We start from the raw sequence: 18,299 nt of genomic DNA, 5'->3' as shown, positions 1-18,299 counted from the left end.
GGGGGAAGCTTCAAAGCTGCCGGGGGCGTGAAGTCGCTGTCGCCTTTCCAGGCACTGTGCCCGCAGGAAGGCGACGGGTTCCACCTTCCCCCCCGTGAGCTGCCGCAGGGCTCCTGCAAGCGCAACGCGTCCCTGGGCTGCTGCAGCATCTCCCCTCCACCCGGGGAGGCTGGAGGGGCCTCCCTGGCCCTTCCCCGTTTCATCCCGCTTCTGTGGCCCTGGAAAATGCAGGGCTGGAGCCTCTGGGAGCAGCCCGAGGGTGGGGAGGATCTTGGGGGGGGTGGTGTCCCACACCCCAGAGCGATTCGGGGCAGGAGCTCTCCCCTGGGCAGCCCAAGGCACAGCACGGAGCAAAGGAAAACCCTCGAGGAGTTCGTAACTTCTTTAAAATACTTTATTGCAACATCATACGGTTCTCTGATTCTCCCAGCAGCGGGACTCTGGCGTGGGAACACCAAACCACTTCACTCTTAAATTAAAACTCACTTATATATAAAAAAAAAAAAAAATTATTCTTTTTGTACAGAGAGGCTCTGCGCCCCCCGGCAGCAGGAGGCAGCAGCTGGCGGCTCTTCCTGACAAATCAAATGGTGGAAAAACCAGCAGCCCCATCTTTTTCCACCACCTGATAAGGCTTTTGTTTCTAGCGGCATCCAAAAAAGGGCGATTTTTGTCTCCTTTTCCACATCCCCCCCCCGGGGAGATCCACCTCTTCCGAGGTCACCCAGCAGCAAAGTCTGCCTCTGCCTTCTCTGGGTTAATACAACCCTACTCTTTAAGGGATTTTTCTCTTACAAAAGCAGCATTATTTTTTTTTTGTTTGTTTGTTTGTTTGTTTTTAAACACCTTTTTATAAAAACTAACTGACAGGATCAACAACAACACCAACAACAACACAAAAATGCAAGAATCGCTTTTCAACTCAAGTGCGCAGCAATTTTTTCCACCCGGTGAGGAGACAACTCGGACCCCACGGGATATTTATGCAACGCAGCTCCCTCCGGAACGCGATCCGAGATCCCTGCCTTGGAGGAGAAGTGAAGATGCATTTCAGACTATAGCAGCACATTCAAATGTGGGGTTTTTTTTGTTGTTTTTTGTTTGTTTTTAGACATCAGACTAGGTTTTAAGCTACCTAAAAAACCAACCAGCTTCCAAGTGAGAGTCTCCCATTGCCCAGGGAGCCAGGGAAGGGGACGAAGGGTGAAGGCACTCTTTGGGAAGGAGAGGAGACCAGGGTCCAGGCCCCACACCATGGGAACTGCAAAGTCTTCCTCCCTCCCCATTTCCCAGCAATTAACAATAAATTAAGCAGCCTCAGTGGGGCAGCGGAAAGCCCAAGGGGATCGAGCCCAAACCTCACCCAGGAGGCTTCTCCCCGAGGCGAGGGCTTCTCTCCTCCCGTCCGCGCAGACGGGGAGCACGTCCCGCACGCAAGCCGTAAACCCACAAATCCCAAATCTAACAGCAACAAGAAACAAGCCCCACGTTTCCCCCCTCCCAGCAGAAGCAGCCCCCCCCCCACCCCACCCCCAGGAGCCACAGCGACCTGGCACGAAGCAATTGGGAGCAAGGGGCCAAAAAGCACCTGCTCCCTCCCAGACACTCGGTTCTCTCTCCTGAGCCACACGGGCCAGGGGAGGGAGTTTGGGGGGGGGGTTATAAGGGTTTTGGTCACATAGGCGAGGGTCAGAGGCTCGTTATCCATGATTGGTGGCCCTCGCGGGGCTGGAAGTCGTCACGGAAAACAACCCCCCCTCCGAGGAGAGGGCAAACAGCAGCCAGCCCGGCTACCAGTAAAACCAACTGAGAAACGTTTGACAACTTCATTTTGGGTCCTGCTCTCCCTCCCCAGCGATTCTCGTGCCCTGCCACCACCAAAACGGTCGCTTCACCCCAGCCACCCGCAGCAGCGAGCTCCGGCTGCCCGCTCCGAGCCCGCATCCTGCTCCGCGCTCCCAGCGAGCGGAACAAATCCTCAGCCGGCATCGGATGGAGGGTGTGTGTGGGGGGGGCTGAATGGATGAGGAAGCGGGGTGAGGGGGGGGATGCAGCGCCGTTCCCGGTGTCCAGGGCGAGGTCCTGCTGCGGCAGAGGCGGCGGTGGGGGGGGGCTCTCGGGAAGGGGAGGCTGGTCACAGGTTGATGTCCGTGACATCTGTGGGCGTGCTGGTGGGCTGGCTGGCCGGGTAAGCAGCAGTCTTGGCGGTGCTGTATTCCTGTTGGGTTTGGGACGCCTGTTTCAGGCTCTCGGCTAAAGCTGCCTCGATCTGCTCCTGACACGCTTTCAGGCAGTCCTGCGGGAGAGGGAGCGAGACAAGAGGCTTCAGTTCTCTGCCACTCGGAGGTGGGAGCCCCATAAATAGCTCTAAGCAGCTGCTGGGCTACATCTCGGGCCCCTGGAGCATCTAAACACACCAAGACAAAGGAGCCTTTCTCCAACAAGGGGCATCTCCAGCTCGTCTGTGCTTTAGGCCCCTCCCCAGGAGAAGCCCCACGCTCTGGTTTGTCTTCTCCCCACCTCCCTGCTTGACCACGTTCTCGAGGAATAGAGGTTGTGCCCATCGGAGCTTCCCAAAGCATCCAGGCTTGGATGCAGCGTGTGATTTCGGCGTCACGGCCGTCAGCTGCTGCTGGTGACCGAGAGGGCAGAGCAGAACAGCTCTGCTCAGGCTGGTACCAACCTTCACAACCAAGACTTCCCAGATCCACGAGTGATGGCCGGTGTGCAGCAGCGTGGGGGCACACAGGGACCTTGGAGCCCTCACCTGCCACCCCCACCTACATCCCGGGGCTCCCGTGATCCTGCATCTCTGCCGTCACCCTCCCGCGTCCAGCTCTGCCTCCTCCCATCCCCTGCCAGGACACGGGGAATCCCTGCTGGGCGCCCTGGCTGACACACTCTCCATCAAACATCTCCACCTCCACGTCTCAGGTTGCCCAGGGAAGCTGTGGCTGCCCCATCCCTGGAAGTGTTTAAGGCCAGGCTGGATGGGGCTTTGAGCAACCCGCTCTAGTGGAGGTGTCCCTGCCCAGGGCAGGGGGGCTGGAACTCGATGATCTTTAAGGTCCCCTCCAACTCTAACCATTCTGTGATTCTATGATCTCCATCTTCGAGGACCTCAAAGGCAGCTGGACCCGACCCTCCCAGACCCAACAGCCACCACAGCCACGTGTTCCCTACAACACTACGGGCCGTCGACGCCTGGTCGTTACGAGAACGATGCTGCAGCTTCTCATAAGGGTTTCACCCTCCTGTTGTCCCCCCCCCGGGGAGCCCCGTGTGACTCACCCGCACCCCACCCCGGGGCCCAGGGAACCCAGTGCTGGGGACACACCAACAGGAAGGTGCAGGGGACTGCAAGCAGTGGCACGTCACTTGTAATAAAAGCAAACCCCCCCGTTCCGTTTTCACCCCACACAAGCTGTAACCAGAGGAGGAAACTCCTCCCCTTCGACACCAGAGCACCGCGAGGCACCGAGAGCTGCGGGAGGCATCGGCAAAGGGGCACCCAGGGGTAAGAGGTGGCATCTCACACCCTGCGGCCAGAGCGGAGCTGGACGTTACGGGGCCGCGGGCACTCGCTGGATATTGTCACACACCGAAATCTCTTACCAGGAATCCGCCGCCAGTTCTTAGAAACTGACAGAGGATGTGGCGAGCGAAAATAGCAACGCCCACCTCCCCTTCCCCACGCCGCTTCCCGTCAGCGCAGCCTCCAGCCCGCAGCCCCGGGGCGAGCTCGCTGCAGGGCCTCACAGCCCCGGGCTCCCCGCAACCAGGCTCTCCATCGGCAATTCTGGCAGAAATGCTGAAAGCCAGCTTGGCCACAGGCAGCCAGGCTTCTTTGTGAGCTGGCAAAGCCTCAGGGGGGCTACATGGGAGATAGCTTGGCTTGCCCCAGCCTGTGCGGTCCCTGCTCCAAGGGGCAGTCGTGCCATGGGGCTCTGGCTCAGACACCCAGCGGAGCTGGTTCTGCTCCACGAGGGATCAGGACTGGCCCAAAGAGGCTCCAAGTCGCACCCAAAGCGTTGGCACAGCCAGGAATGAGCCAGCCTCAGCGCGGCAGCGTGGCTCCCGCTGGCCGTGGAGCCAGCACAGCCCTGCACTATCGTCCCCCTCCGTCGCCACAGGCTCCCCCCACCCCAAGCCTGGTCGAGCTTCGGTGGTTGCGGGAAGGGGATCCCTCCTCCTGCCTGGGCAAGGGCTGTTTGTGCAGCTCCCCGCACCCAGGCAGGACTGTAGGGCAGAACAGAAGCCCCCTCCAGGCTGAGGAGGGAGGAGAGGGGCTGGAGGTGGGCAGAGGTGTGCTGGGCTCCATTGCAGCCCCCCCTGCGGCTGTGCCCTCCCTGCTTCCCACCTGTTCCCTCCGCCAGCCCTGACCCAGAGCAGGTTTCAGCCCCTGCCCCATTCACCGCAGCAGCTTGAGAGCAGCTGGCTGCACTGATTTTTCTCTTTAAAAAGGTTCCGGCAAACAAAAAAAAGAATTTAAAAAAAAAAAAAAAAATCAAAGCCACACAAATAGATCAGGACACCCTCCTGCCCTGTCCCCTCCCTGCCTGGACAAAGCCTGGTTGCAGCCTCCCACCCGCCGCGGCATGGGCATCTCTTCCAATTCCCGGCACTGCTGTCAGGGGACTGTAACTAACCCCGCGCCCGGCTGCCGGCATTAGCACTCGGGCAGAAGAAAAGATCAAAAGAGGCCCCCGGCAGAAGAAAAGCTCCCGATTACCTTGCTGCAGCAGGAGCGACCTGGAAACAGGGAGCCCAAAAGGGTCCCCTTCCCCATTCAAAGGGCTGGAGGGGGGGCAGGCAGACACCCCCCACCATCCTGAGGTCCCCAGCAAAGCCGCTGTGAAACACTTTGTGCCCCCCAACCCCCTTCCCAGCGAGTCTGGACACCTGCAACCAGACACCGGCGGGGGTTAGCAGATGCCGAGCCCAGCTTCTCCCTCTGCCCCATCCCACCTTGTCAACCTGATCCCACCAACACCTGCCCCGCACGGGGAACAGACGCTCCCCTTTGTGCTGCTTTTCAAAGGCTCCCGAGCTCATCCCGCGTGGCGCAGGCAACGCTCGGTGGCCAGGAGCCGACTGCAGCCACGGGATCGACCACAGGTGCTGTGTTTAGAGATGCTCACTCATCTCTAGTCACCCTCAAACCAAGGTCAGCATCGTTACGAAAAACCTCATTTCTTCCCCCTCGAAGAACGAGGAAGGGTTTCCACCAGATCCAGCAGCAAAACTGCTCTGCTGGTCCCCCGTGAACACTCACCACCTCCGTGCCAGTGATGCTGGCCAGCAGCTCGGTGATGGCCTCGCCGGTGAAATTGTTCACGGAGACCGTCAGGCCGTGGATCGCCGCTCCGATGCTGCCCGTCGCAATCATGGAGGGGGGGTACATGGCAAAAGTGTAGTCTAGACAAGGGGCAAAAAGAAGCTGTGAGCAAGGACTAGCATGGTAAGTTCTTGGGACCGTGATTTCCCTGGAAAACTAGAGAGGGCCAGGGAGAAGGGCTTCTCCAGCTTAGCAGGGAGAAATGGGGGTGAAGTAACAAGAAACAAGCTGAGCATCAGAGCAGCAAGCTTCACTAAGCTATTTCTCTGGGTCTGTCTCACCACAAGAAGTCCTGAAGATGAGGTGGCTCCAGCGACTCGGAGGGAGACTGACGAAAGCTCAGATTCAACCCTGCCTTTACCCCGGACGCCCTCCCACAGTGACAGCCTGCGCAGCCAGAGGGGTGGCTCGATGGCTTTGCTCTTTCCTGGCATCTTCCAGGCACCCACTAAAAGCCCCCAGGACCGTTATCCCACTTTGTCAAGGATAGAAAACGTGTCATCGAGTGCCAAAACGCTCCAAATTGAGTGAAGGCAGGAGTTCAGCTCTCCAGAAAGGCAGGGCGTTGGGAGACCAGCCCCACGTTACCCAGAAGCCTGACTCAAGACCCTCCCCAGCGTCCCGGCCGTGGCTCCAGCAGGAGCAGGCACCCACCTGTGGCACACAGGGCGATAAAGGTCTGTGCATGTTTCTTCACCAGCTCCACCTTGTCCTGGGGCAGCGGGAGGTGATGGAGGATGTGAGCCAAGAAATCATTTGCTATCACTGAGACCAGGTCCCACTTTAGCTTCTCCAGGACTAGAAGTTCCCAATCCTGCAGAGTCAGACAGACAGACAGCACGTTATTCAGCAGGGCTAAGGCCAGGCAGAAACACTCACCAGATTCCAGGGCAGATAAGGCCAGCACTTGGGGAAGGGACAGTAGGACAGTACAAGCCATGAGACAGAGAAGAAAAGAGGGAACATCCCTGGCTCTGTGACTGGCACAAATCCAGCCTTGAGTTGTTGCAAAGCTGGGAGTAAAGATCGGAGGAAGCGATAAATCTGGTTTCTTCATTTCAAGGTGCAGCTGGATTCACCTTCGATGCTCCTCTGCTTTGCAAGGTTGCTGCAACAGCCCACAGAGGAAAAACCAGAGCAAGGATCAGCAAGGACACCATTCCCACATTCCTTCTCCACTCCCAAAAGGAGAGGCTGATGTCCAGACCCACAGGAACGATCCAACTTGGGGATAACACCATTACAGCAAAGGGAACAGAGTAGCTCACCTCTCTGTGCCCCTCTGAGCCGGCCACTGCGCTGACTCCTTCCTACAGCGGCTCTTTGGCCAGTGAACTGCAGGAGGCAGTAGCCGCTCTGCAGCCAGCCCCTCCGCACAACACGTTGAAGCAAGGGAAGGTGGGGGAAACACAGCTGAGCTTTCGGGGCTGCATCCAGATAGCCCAAGCTCCTGTATAAGATCTTCAGTCCCTACGGAGCCCAGGGGCTGCGATCAGGTGCTAAGGTCTCCAGCCCAACAAACACCGGGCATGCGGCCCCACGGAGGTGGTCCCAAGCTGGGCACTAGCACTTCGGCAGAACCTCCCTACTCATCACACCTCTTCTCTGCCAAGAGAGCCTCCAGCACGCTCAGCAGAGCATCCCCAGCAGCTTCTCAGGGGGAAGAGGCACTGAACAGCCGTGCTAACACCCACCTCTCCCATTGACGTACACACAATGGCTCACCGGTGCTTCCCAGTTACGTACCAGGGACTGCCAATGTCTCCAGCCCATGTTGTGGAGCTCTCTTTAAGCATTTAACAGAGATTTCTGCAATATCTTCCCTGAGCCAGTCTCGGTGCAATCTGCGAGCTGGGGAGCAGATGGTGGGAAGGCCGGGTGCCCCCCACGGATTTCAGCTGGAGCCCAGGCTGCTCCTCTCATCTGCTCAGCCGCTCGCAGGCTCTTCCAGCTCTGGGCATTAGTCCTAACACCGACAGGGAAACCAAAGCGCAGAGCGGCCACGGGCAAGCACTTGGCAGAGAGTCACCATCCAGCAAGTCCTAGTGTCACCAGGTGGTACCACAGCACCCATCCAGCAAGGTATCAGCGAGGGGAGCCCCACAACTAGAGCCTTAGCACAGAATTTGGGACCCCCGCGTTCAGGTCCCTGCTCTGCCATCAAGGTCTGTGTGACTTAGAGTAGCAGCTGAATCAAACGCAGAGACCAGACGCGTACTGGTCTCACTGGGCTGGACAGGCTTTGATGTTACGTCTGGGTACGACCGTGCCACAGACAGAGCCGTCTCCGGAGAGGTAAGAGTGGCGTCTTCCCAGGATCGTTTCCCTTCCCATCCCAGCAGGAATGTCCCGGGCAGCCCACACCCAGCCGCCCCAGCCGCTCTGCCGGTCCCAATTCCCCCACATCCCGAGCCACAGTGAAGATCCCTTTCTCCCAATTTCTCTCATCCTCTGGATCAGCAGCAAATCTGGTTTCAGCAACAGGGGCCAGGTGTGGCAGAAATGCCACAGAAGATGTTCCCGTGTCCCTCCTCCCCACTAGCAGAAGGTGACAGCGGCCCTGTAGATGTGCTGAGGAAGGAAAATACCCTGCAGGAGCTGAAGCTCCAGGTCTGGAAGGACAGAGTTGAACTGGGATTGGTATCGGGTATCTCCATTTCAGGGCCTAGTCTTGTCCAGCAGAATATCTATTCTTTTTCCAAGCAGTCTAGGATTACACGGTCAATGCTGCCCACAGACGTGCCAAAGGGCTGCCAGAACAGATGGGTTTGAAGAAGTGAGATTTTTTTCATAAGGGCAGATCTTCATTTTCTCTCTCTTCTTTTTTTTTTTTTTTTCTCCTCCTATTTTTTTTTTTTTTTAAACCCGCTCTTTCCCCTTACACAACAATACCAGTTTTAAGTTGCTTAAATGAGCAGCGTTGCTCAACCTGCTCCAAACCCCCCCGCGAGGCCAAATGTGCCATTTGCCATTTCACAGCCTGCACTTTTCCAACCAGAAAGCGGTGCTTCGCTCGCTCCTCTCCCATATGGATGACCAGGCTGCCAGTCTTTCTATATATTTTTGAAGCCAAATTCACAGGATAAAAGCAAGAAGAAACCCAGCGATGAGCTCCAGAGCCTGAGGATCGCAGCACAGGCCACCGAGGGTACCTGGTTCAACAGGGGGGTTAGAACAGGGGCGGGAGAGAGATCAGGAATGGGTAAAAAGAGGAAAAAAATGGGTAGTGCTGGGCACTGGTTGAACTGCAGCAACCCAGCAAGGTGACACACGGAAAGAGCTGCTGGAAATGGAGAGCTCTGTGCGTTGTCCCTACCTGTCACTCATCTGGAACTGTGAAAGGTGGCTGCTCGCTCGTGCATGAGCCCAATTTCTTGGAAGGGACACAGGACGCTGCTGCCACCTTCGGGGTCACTGCCCCAAAGGCGAGAGGCTGAGGCAGCTCCAGCCTGACTTGTCCCGTGAGCTGGGAGCACGGCCCTTCTGCAGACCCAGGGAGAAGCTCAAAAGGAGGACCTGGAGATAGGTGCTCACGAAACAAACCCCAAAGGGATCACTACACCCGGGAGGGGAGCTCCTGAGCACAGAGGGGACACCAGCCCAGTATCATCTGCGCTCTTGCTCCTTGCCTTTCTTCCCAGAGCTGCAAATCAGCTACTGGGAGTCACCAGAGGCAGATGATGTCCACACACAGTCCACACTGTCCCTGCTGCTTGTCCCATTTTGTCCTGAGAAGATCCAGGGTGCCAGTCAGCTCAGCTGTGAGACCTCACCCGAGACAAGCTGGGTCCTGCCACACCAGGACCGATCCAGGACAACAGCCTGTCCGTCTGCAATGCACAAAAGCAGCTCTTTTCCAGCTAGAACCCAGGTTCATCGTCTTCTTAAAAACCTCGTTCTCACAAAAGGCCTGATCCCAAGACCCAGCCGGCGCTTGAGGTGCCAGCTGAAGGCGACAGGCGCCAAGGACTGTCACCAGCTCACAGGATTTAGCTCAGGGAAGCCTCTCTCCTGCCAAACCACCCCGCTCCTCGCTTCACTCCTGCTAACCCTGGGGACTTCCCATGTCAGAATCTCTGAATCACTTTATCTGTGGAAGAAGCAGAACAAAAGGCAGCGAGAGATAGGCAAGCAGGTTTGCAACAGCAGCACCACTCAGCACAGCAAACATCCTTTTCCTGGCATTTTGTTTTGCACCTAATTGAATCAGTCTCTGCTTGGTTAATGAAAGAGAGGAAGAAAGTAGAAAATGTTCCTTTGTTTCTCCAGCTTGTGGAGCCCACCCTCCTCGTGGAAGAGCTGCGAGCTGCCAGCGCTGCCCATCGAACATCCCAGAGCTGGGAATGCATCAGGTCCCCCCCTTCTGCAAGATCCAACCCCCCCAGGGCAGAGCTCCCCACGCTTGGCCAGCATCTATAGGGGTGGAAATTGCACAGCAGCTGAGCTTCCCCTCTGCAAGCTTGCTCCCTTGATCTCTCCTGGCTGCATCCCACAAGAGAGAAAAAAAAAAAAAAATAAGGAAGGAAAGCGGGAACCATTTCCCATTGCCCCCCCTGCCCTGACAAGGCGATCTCAGAGCTCAGTCCGGTTGCAGTGAAACAGCCTCAAGCCCCTGCTTGCTGCCTCTGCACCCTCTAAGACTGACCTGAGTCACAAACAGAGACTGTTTTACTCCATTTACAGCTCTGCAAACGCAGACTGGGATGTGACAGTCACACCGGCTTCTTTTCACGCAGTGACAGTCGCTGTACATCAAGCTGTACCCTCAACAACACCCACACACCCGCTGTGCCAACAAGGAGCCTGTGAAAACCTCTCTGGCGAGGCTGCACAGGGAGCAGAGAGCCCAGCTCCTCTCTGCAGCAGCCCCGTCTGCAGGAGAAAAGGAAGTTGCGCTCAATTTTGTCACTCAAGTCGATAAGGTACCATTTGACATTATCACAGACTCGATGAGACACCAGCACAGCGGGAGCGGGCTGCGCCCCGCCGTGCTCACGAGCTGACTCAAACGGAGGGTGGAAAGAGCTGCTGATGTTGCTGGTGGCCACCCACCCTACCCAGAGCTGAGACACAGCTACAGAAATGAGCAGCCATGAAAGTCCATTTGCAAATAGGAAATCGGGGGCAAACGTTTGTTTCCAGCCCCTGACCAGAGTTCAAGGCTGGATCTCAAGGGGAGAGGTGCCAACTTCAGACGCAGAAACGGTCACATCCATCCGACCCATGCAACGAGCAGAAGGTAAAACAGTAAAACACAAGCAAGTTGTTTGTCTCTGAAGTCAATGTTCTATCACAAGTGAACATCCCTTTCTACTCAGCTGTTATCTCTTTCTCTTAGTCTCACTCCTCGTGGCCTACTGTCACTGCTGCTCCCTTCATTACCTGCTGAGTGGCTTCATCCTGCTCGAGGTCTTTGCTCAAAAATACCTTGCAGTTTGTAAAACTGACCTTAGATCAAAGATATCAGAGGAAAGACAGGGTATTAGGAGCAAACCACGCAGATGAAGGTGACCTACAACTGCTCTCCCCGACCTTCAAGCAGCTGAACACCCTCTTGCATAGGCCAGAAAAGCCTTCAGATTAATAAAAAAAAAAAAAAAAAAAAAAAGGAAAAAGAAAAGAAAGGTAGGTTAGATAACTCCCTCGACGGAAATCCAACTTCCTCCAAATGGACAAGTCCCTCGTTGCATCATTTCCTTCTCCCTAGAATAACTTCATCAAGATTTTGTTTCAAATGTGTCCTGCCTAAACCGCTGAGCTGGTGCCAAGCATCCCTGCAAGAGAAGGAAGCAAACCTACTGGGAAAGTGAGCCAGCTTCCTCCGCGAGGCTGGGGAGGACACGCTGGAAGCTGAGATGGCACCGATCCACGAGAAGAGGTCAGGATGCACCATTGTCCAAACCTTGATGAAGAAGCTCCCCTTCCCCTCCCCACCCTCTTCCACTGCAGGATTGTGAAAGAGAAGTAACATTACCACGATTAGCACAGAGGAGGAAAACAGCAGCTCGCCCTGGTTTTGTAATCAGGGTATTAACTCTTGTCAGGTCCCAAAGCGAAGACAAATCCTTCACGTATCTTCAGATGTTATCTCCACTGCCTCTTTGGAGCAATGGGAGACTGGAGCGGGATCTGCTCCAAACAGGGTTAAACATCTACCAAAAGCCAGCCTTGTGGTGGGCAGGGAATGATGATCACCAGATCACGGGCTACAGAGCATCCCCTGCCCAGACATCTGCAAATGCCTCGGCTCCTCTCCTTACGGGCCGTGCCTGGTTGGTGGTGCCTTCTGCTCAGCCCTTTCCTAGCACCGATCACCAGGAATAAAACCCTCCACTGCCGAGTCCTCGCAGCCATCCCTTTGGGAAAGAGAAAAAGCTTTTTCAGGAAAATCGGATCCTATCTTTGGCTATCCCAAGAAAGGACTTTTGACCCCCAAAATGAAGCCATTTTTGTCCACCTCAACCACGTATTGACTACGGAGCACAACGATGAAAGAGCTCCAGGCCAACCGCCCAGCTGTGCCTGGCGTTATGAGTGTCCCAGGATCCTGGTGGGGACAAAAGTACAGGAAAGGAGAATTCCAGCATCGAGACCTGCACAATCAGAAGCAAGCAACAGGCGGCAGACAGTGCCTTCCTCCATCTCCACCCCAATACTGCCAGGAGGATGGAGAAGGGAAGATGAACATTGTGGCACTGCTTAAGCCACAGCTTCCTGCTGACAAACCTCTGGGGGGGAACAAAAAAAGACTCCGAGTGAGGAGGCACCAGCATTTCAGCTCGAGAGCGAAGGAAAACCTCCAGGGATGGTGCACAGGCTCTGCCCGCTACCCACCTGCGCAGCTCCTAACCGTTCTCCTTCGGAGGGAGCTTGCTACAAACAAAGTTCAACTGAAAAAAAAAAGCAAACCCTCACCAAGAATAAATCAACAAATAGATCAGAATGAAATACAGCTGGGATCCATAGGAGATACGCACAAGGTGCCCACCAAGTCCAATTCCTTGTAGCCCAAGGTCCACGCTGCAGAAGTCGCCAGAATTTGCTGTGATGATCTCCCCCAGTCCGCAGGGAGGACGGACTAAAGGACTCCCGTTAAAGCCTGGATTGGAGAGGGAGACGGAGGTGAAGCGTGGCAGTAAATTCACCTTCCTGCAACCCATGTTCCTGTTGGACAGAGAGCTCATCCATCACGCTGAAGGGACAGAAACCTGACACTGGCCCACAAAACGCATTTTGGTCAGCTTCACACTCCATGAGAACATGGAGAGCACCGTCCTTGCTTTGAAACGCAGCCCGCTTGCCTACAAAAAGACAGGTAAGCACCTTCTGCTCAGCTTGTGGCCTCTGCACCAGAGGTAACTTCTGCTGGCCCAGCAGAAAAGTGAACACAAACCAACTCCTATTCCCCCTGCCTTTTTTTTCCAGCTAATTGTTAACCCCCTCATTATCACAGGGCCAACAGAAACCCTTCCATTACAGGCTGGGATTTGCTTCACGCGATGGATCCCAGCCTTGGAAGATACCCACGCTGGATGAGAAGGTGCTCTCAAGGATGAAGCTCTACCGACAAGGCAGGAGAAAGCCTTTGCACACACAGATTTTATAGCAGCCCCCCCGCAGCAGGATGCCGCAGCACGACCACAGCTCAGCATCCAGAAAGACAACGAGCAGTTGTGTTTCCTCTGTGTGTTCCCATCCCTTCATGGTCACGATCCACGTACTTTTTCTGTCAGTGCTACTTAAGGCAACAACCACCCACAAACGACTACAGGGAGAGAGGCAGGGAGGAGAGGGGATTTTCCCCAGCCTTCACTGCCACTTGGAAAAACCACGTTCATATCAGAGTTCCCCAGTTACGAGAACTTCCGATTCACACCTGAAAGTTTTGCGGGTTCACTCCCCACCCTGGGGACAAATCACACTCAGATCATCTCACCCACCCCAGACCAAAAAAACAGATATTTAATAAAGCGATGACTAACCCTGAGAAATTCTCGTAGGCAAACCGTCTCCAGGGATGTTTGTTACTCGAAGCGAGGTGGCCGTTTCCTCCCAAGGCTCTCATCTACCAGCACGAAAGGCCCCCCCCAAGAAAAGGGGTTCTCCAGTTTCCTCCCCCATTGGCAAAGTTGAACTCACGAGGTTTGGATCTTTGCTTTGAACTTTGATCAGCCGAGAAAACGCTTTTCCTTTCAAAGCCTACACAGCTTCTGCCTGAGTGTACCATAGGAGAGGCAGAGTAGCCCTGCTTGAACTCAAGGGTGCGGAGCAGGACCTAGGCACCAACAAGGTCCCGCTTGTTTCCACCACCTTGGCAACACCATCAGCCTCCACAGGACAACCTGGCCAGCTGGATCCCAGGTCAGAAAAGCTCCCACCCACTTTCCTGGTTAACTCTCCACTTAAAGCTTCATTTTTCCTACTGGTGTGAAAATGCATCTCCCACGTCATGCCCCTTTGCAGCCGGGGCAAGTCAGAGCCGCACGCCCCAACGGCAGCCCCCGCCTCGTGCCCCGCTGGCTGCGCGGACGGGAGCCTTTGTTCTCCAGAGCTGTCACTCGAGAGCGACCCAGCGCCTGGGAGCCGGCTCAGCGTGGCAGCTCCACGCTGGCAACCAGCACTTAAGGCACAAGGAACTTTCTCGATAACCCAGAGGTGACAAAAGCCGATTCCCACAGCTTGGAGCAAGTGTCTGTCCAGGATGGAAAGGTCTCCAGCAACAGACATCACACCCACCGGGGCAAGGAGGTGAGAAGGTCGGTCGGGGAATGCAGAGGAAGGTGAAGAAATGGGAGGAAGAGAACAGGAGGAGACACAGAGGCAGGTACGCTGCCAAGTAGCAGGATGCGGGAGATAAGAGAGCCGGGAAGGGGATGGAGGGCTCTGCGAGATAGGGGTGGTTACCAGGAGCTGCTGAGGCGTGATGGAGTTGTCTGTGTAAATGCAGAGTTTCTCCACGGTCAGAGGCATGGTTTCTCGCAGCTTGGAAGCCAGGAGCATGCAGACCGCTCCCAGAAGCTGCAAGTGATTCTTCCGCACCGGGACTGATGACAAGTAACGATCCACGTAATTCATGGCCAAGGGGAAGACCTCTTCTTCGCACTTCTGCTCCTCGCACACCTGACAAAACCCAATCACAAAAACAAAAAATAAAAGGAAGTTTTAATCAGCACAGGACTCCCCAGATCTCGCCTGCAGCACAGCTTCAAAGCTTCTGGTCATGATGGTGTTTCACACTTATCTTCAGGGCTTTGAGGCACCTTGGTGCTAAGGAGTAAATTAGCTACAAGTGTTAATCCCATGACTTCAGTGGGATTACACCAGCAACAAGTGCGACCAATGCCTTAGGACCTCATCTCCCTGTGGAACGCTGCAGAACTTATATGTAGCTACAAAGAGTGCACAAACAAGTTAAGACCAGAATTGCATTATTTATCTCCTTTTTTGATGTCCCCTGCTGGGGATGGATCCAGCCAGCTCTACAACAAAACTTCCATGTTCTGCTCTGTGGGGACTGGGGACCTCTGGAGAAAAGGAGCAATTCCAGCATATCTCCAGCTGGAGACCTAATAGGGCAGGATCTGCAGCCACTTCTGGCAATTCCACCCAAAGTGGTCCAGAGACACAAGAAGAATCAATGGCAGAGCCCAAATCAATGGTTGAGTCCTAAAGTCCTCCCTCAGCCACGAACAGAACCCAGAAGCGCTGAATTTCAGTCCTCCGCTCTTATCTCTCAACCAGTATCACAACACTGGTCACATTGAACTTCCTTCTTTCAACGCAACCATTAAAATATTGAGGTTTCTCCTTCCATTCTCCTTCCAGCAGCAAATGCCTCCCCCTGCACAGACGGCCACAGCGCCGGGGGACACCGGCATGCACCGTCGTGACAACTGCCAAGTGTCATCCACTTCTTGACCAACCCTTAGGGCTGCACAGCCACAGGCTCCAAAGCAGCATTTCTCCAAAAACCCTTCTCAGAAAGGGAATTGCAGAAACAGAACAATAATAGCAGGGGAAGGGGGGTAGGGGGGGTGGGGGAAGCCCTTTAAAAAGCAAGATGTTCATTATTTCTTTTGACAGAAGCAGGCAGCTTCTTGCAACAGCGGCCGGGGTGGAGAGCAGGCAGGCTCCATCCCAAGTCATTTGTCCTTTGCAGAATCTGTTCTTTCTTTCTCTATTGAGACTGTTCACTCTGACCATCTCACGAAGAGGCCCATGAGATTTCCCCCGACTGAAATGCATCCCGCAGAGAGCTGCACTCATTTTTAATTTAGGGAAGTAAACGGTAGTGATATTATTCCTCCCCCCCCCCCCCCCCCCTTTAACCAGGCATTTTCAGCCCCATTCAGAAAACGCAAGTCTCCAGCCTGCCGGGTGCACAGCTGAGCTCTCTCTGCCCAGAAGTTTTGGGGAGCAAGGGGGCGAGCAGAGGGTCCGATAGCAGTGTGGCAGCACAACACGAGGGTGGGGTGAGTGGGCTCGGGGTGTGTGGGGGGGGAAGGGGTCTGCACCTCCTGCATGGGGCAATCACATCTTCTAGCACAGCCAGCGCTCACAGAGATACTGCCCCCCTGCAGACTGCTTTTCTCACCCCCCTCCGGACCCTCCACGTGCCTCCCCGCCGGTATGACACCCCCCCACCACCACCACCACCCATACCGGAGACCTGACCTCCGGCGCACACCAAACCCTGGGACTTCAGGGCTCTCCTGTCCCCTGCATTGTCCCTTGCACCCCTGCTCGAGGCGACACCCCAGCGATCAGGGGTCGGGTGCTTTTGCCCTGTGCTTCCCCCCCGCCGCCAGCTCTCTCCTGCTGCAGCAGGAGCGCGCACGCCTGCAAGCCCGGACGGCGAGCAAGGAAAAGCGGCGGTGGCCGGGCAGGGAACCGGAGCTGCGGCGGGAGAGGAGGCAGCAGGGAGCGCCCCGTACCTCCAGCATCCAGAAGGCCAGCATCTTCCGCATGTAGGGCTTGATCTCCCGTTGCACGCAGTGGAAGTAGGAGACGCGGGGGCTGTAACGCTCCTCCTGGCTCAGCAGGTTCTGCAGCACCCGCCGGTCCCCTAGGAGCTGCGGGTCGCGCCCGGCGCGGGGGACCCGGGGGACGGCTTCCACGCACAGCAGCTCCATGAGAGCGGGCAGGGAAGGGAAGGCAGGGCAGAGCGGGCAGGGCAGGCAGGCAGCCACCCCGCCGGCTCGGCTGCAGCCGCCGCGGGACGCCGGGAACTGGCCGAGCTCCCGGGGGGAGGCGGAGCCGCCGCCCACCCCAGGGCGACCCGCCGAGCCCGGGCGGCCCAGCCGCGCCGAGGCGAGGGGCGTGGGGGGGCGTGGCCACCGCCGCCTCCCCGCCAATCCGCGGGCCGAGCGGCGGCGACGCGCCGAAACCGGGCTCTGGCCACGCCCCCCTCCCGGGGGCGGGGCTAGAGGCGCGCCGGCGGGACGGCAGCACGTGGGGCGGCCGCGGGGCGCTGCTGCCATGTTGGGGAAGTGGGGAAGGGGCGGGGGGGGGGGGGGGGAAGCCGGGACCGGCCCCCCCCTCCCGGGGCTCGCCCCCTCCCCTCGCTGCAGCACCAGGAACCCCACGCCTCCCCCGGCACCCCCTTCCTCTCCAGGGGCCGCTCCCCGCTGCCCAGCTCCCTGGAGGCCAGAGGGGCAGCCCCGGAGGTTGCAGGAAGGCTTCTGTCAACCCAATCTTTGCAAATTTCTATGAGTAATTTTTTTCAGTATTTAACCCTATACCTTTTTTTTTTTTTTTTTTTTTGTATGTGTTTCTGACCCAAGTCCTTCAAGGCCATGAAAATAATCAGCTGTGTACATATGCGGAGCCGGTCCCTACTGTCTTCCAAAAGTCCCCCTCCTGTAACCACTGGCACAGCTGGGTGGGAGATAGCAACCTGTCTGCCCAGATAAGGGTCTGTCGGGCTTGGCTGGTTTTTCAGAATAATTAATTGTTTGGAAATACCTTCGCAAATCGTACACTGAATGGCTACTTACTAGAGGAATTTGAAATTCTTTGAAATAGGAATTCCACAGCACAGGGTTTGCTCTGCGCTGGTCCCTGGCTCTGCTTCTAGTTGACCCATTCAAGAAGGATAGGGAGCTCCTGGAGAGGGTACAGCAGAGGACCACAAAGATGATGAGGGGCCTGGAGCATCTCTCTGATGAGGAAAGGCTGAGGGACTTGAGTCTTTTTAGTCTGGAGAAGAGAAGGCTGAGGGGGGATCTGATCAACGCCTATAAATACTTAAAGGGAGGGTGTCAGGAGGATGGGGCCAGTCTTTTTTCAGTGGTGCCCAGGGACAGGACAAGAGGAAACGGGCACAAACTTGAACATAAGAAGTTCCATCTAAACATGAGGAGGAACTTCTTCACTTTGAGGGTGGCGGAGCCCTGGAAGAGGCTGCCCAGAGAGGTGGTGGAGTCTCCTTCTCTGGAGACATTCAAACCCCACCTGGACACGTTCCTGTGCAGCCTGCTCTGGGTGGACCTGCTTTGGCAGGGGGTTGGACTGGATGATCTCCAGAGGTCCCTTCCAACCGCATATCGTTCTGTGATTCTGTGTGATCCAGCAGTAACTGCTTTCTGGAGTGGGAGGTTGAAGACAACGGGCTGTAATTCTGGCCACGTTGCGCTCTGGTGTTTGTCACTGGCTGCAAAACTTGCAATGACTTGACTGCAGTGGGAAGGGTCAGACAACAGTCTAAATATCCAACAGATTCTCTAACAGGAAGGGGGAATGGACTGCCTTCAAGCTTGCAAATTCAAAGCTCCTCACCAAATTGAGAGATTAGCTAAGGAGGCCCATTTTTAATGAAAGTTCCCAACCTGGGTTGCGACGGCGGTGCTGGAATGGGCTGACCTGCCTGTACAAGGCTCTTGGCCACCGGGATGGTGCCGCAAGGTGGCATTTGCGGCGGCGGTTGGAGGCAAATGATTATAATCACCAATGCGAGAGGTGG

At 56.0% G+C, this 18,299-nt stretch overlaps 1 protein-coding gene across 2 annotated transcripts; it reads right to left on the bottom strand.

The window, feature by feature from the left end:
- Positions 1–386: 386 nt before the first annotated feature.
- CCND3 (cyclin D3) lies at positions 387–16,644 on the bottom strand. Of its 2 annotated transcripts, XM_074163303.1 has the most exons (6): positions 16,251–16,282; positions 16,031–16,040; positions 14,243–14,458; positions 5,993–6,152; positions 5,276–5,418; positions 387–2,296 (listed from the first exon to the last, which is right to left on the bottom strand). In XM_074163303.1, exons 3-6 carry the CDS (start codon positions 14,411–14,413, stop codon positions 2,135–2,137), a joined length of 636 nt encoding a protein of 211 aa, XP_074019404.1. In that variant the 5' UTR covers positions 14,414–14,458; positions 16,031–16,040; positions 16,251–16,282; the 3' UTR covers positions 387–2,134. The 2 variants fall into 2 exon arrangements, with proteins under 2 accessions (XP_074019404.1, XP_074019403.1); XM_074163302.1 differs by lacking the exon at positions 16,031–16,040 and having other exon boundaries at positions 16,273–16,644.
- Positions 16,645–18,299: the final 1,655 nt, after the last annotated feature.

The sequence above is a fragment of the Numenius arquata genome, chromosome 24, assembly GCF_964106895.1.
Source record: "Numenius arquata chromosome 24, bNumArq3.hap1.1, whole genome shotgun sequence".
NCBI classification, from domain to species: domain Eukaryota; kingdom Metazoa; phylum Chordata; class Aves; order Charadriiformes; family Scolopacidae; genus Numenius; species Numenius arquata.
The sequence above is the reverse complement of the archived record's forward strand: the minus strand, read 5'-3'. Positions and strand labels throughout refer to the sequence as shown.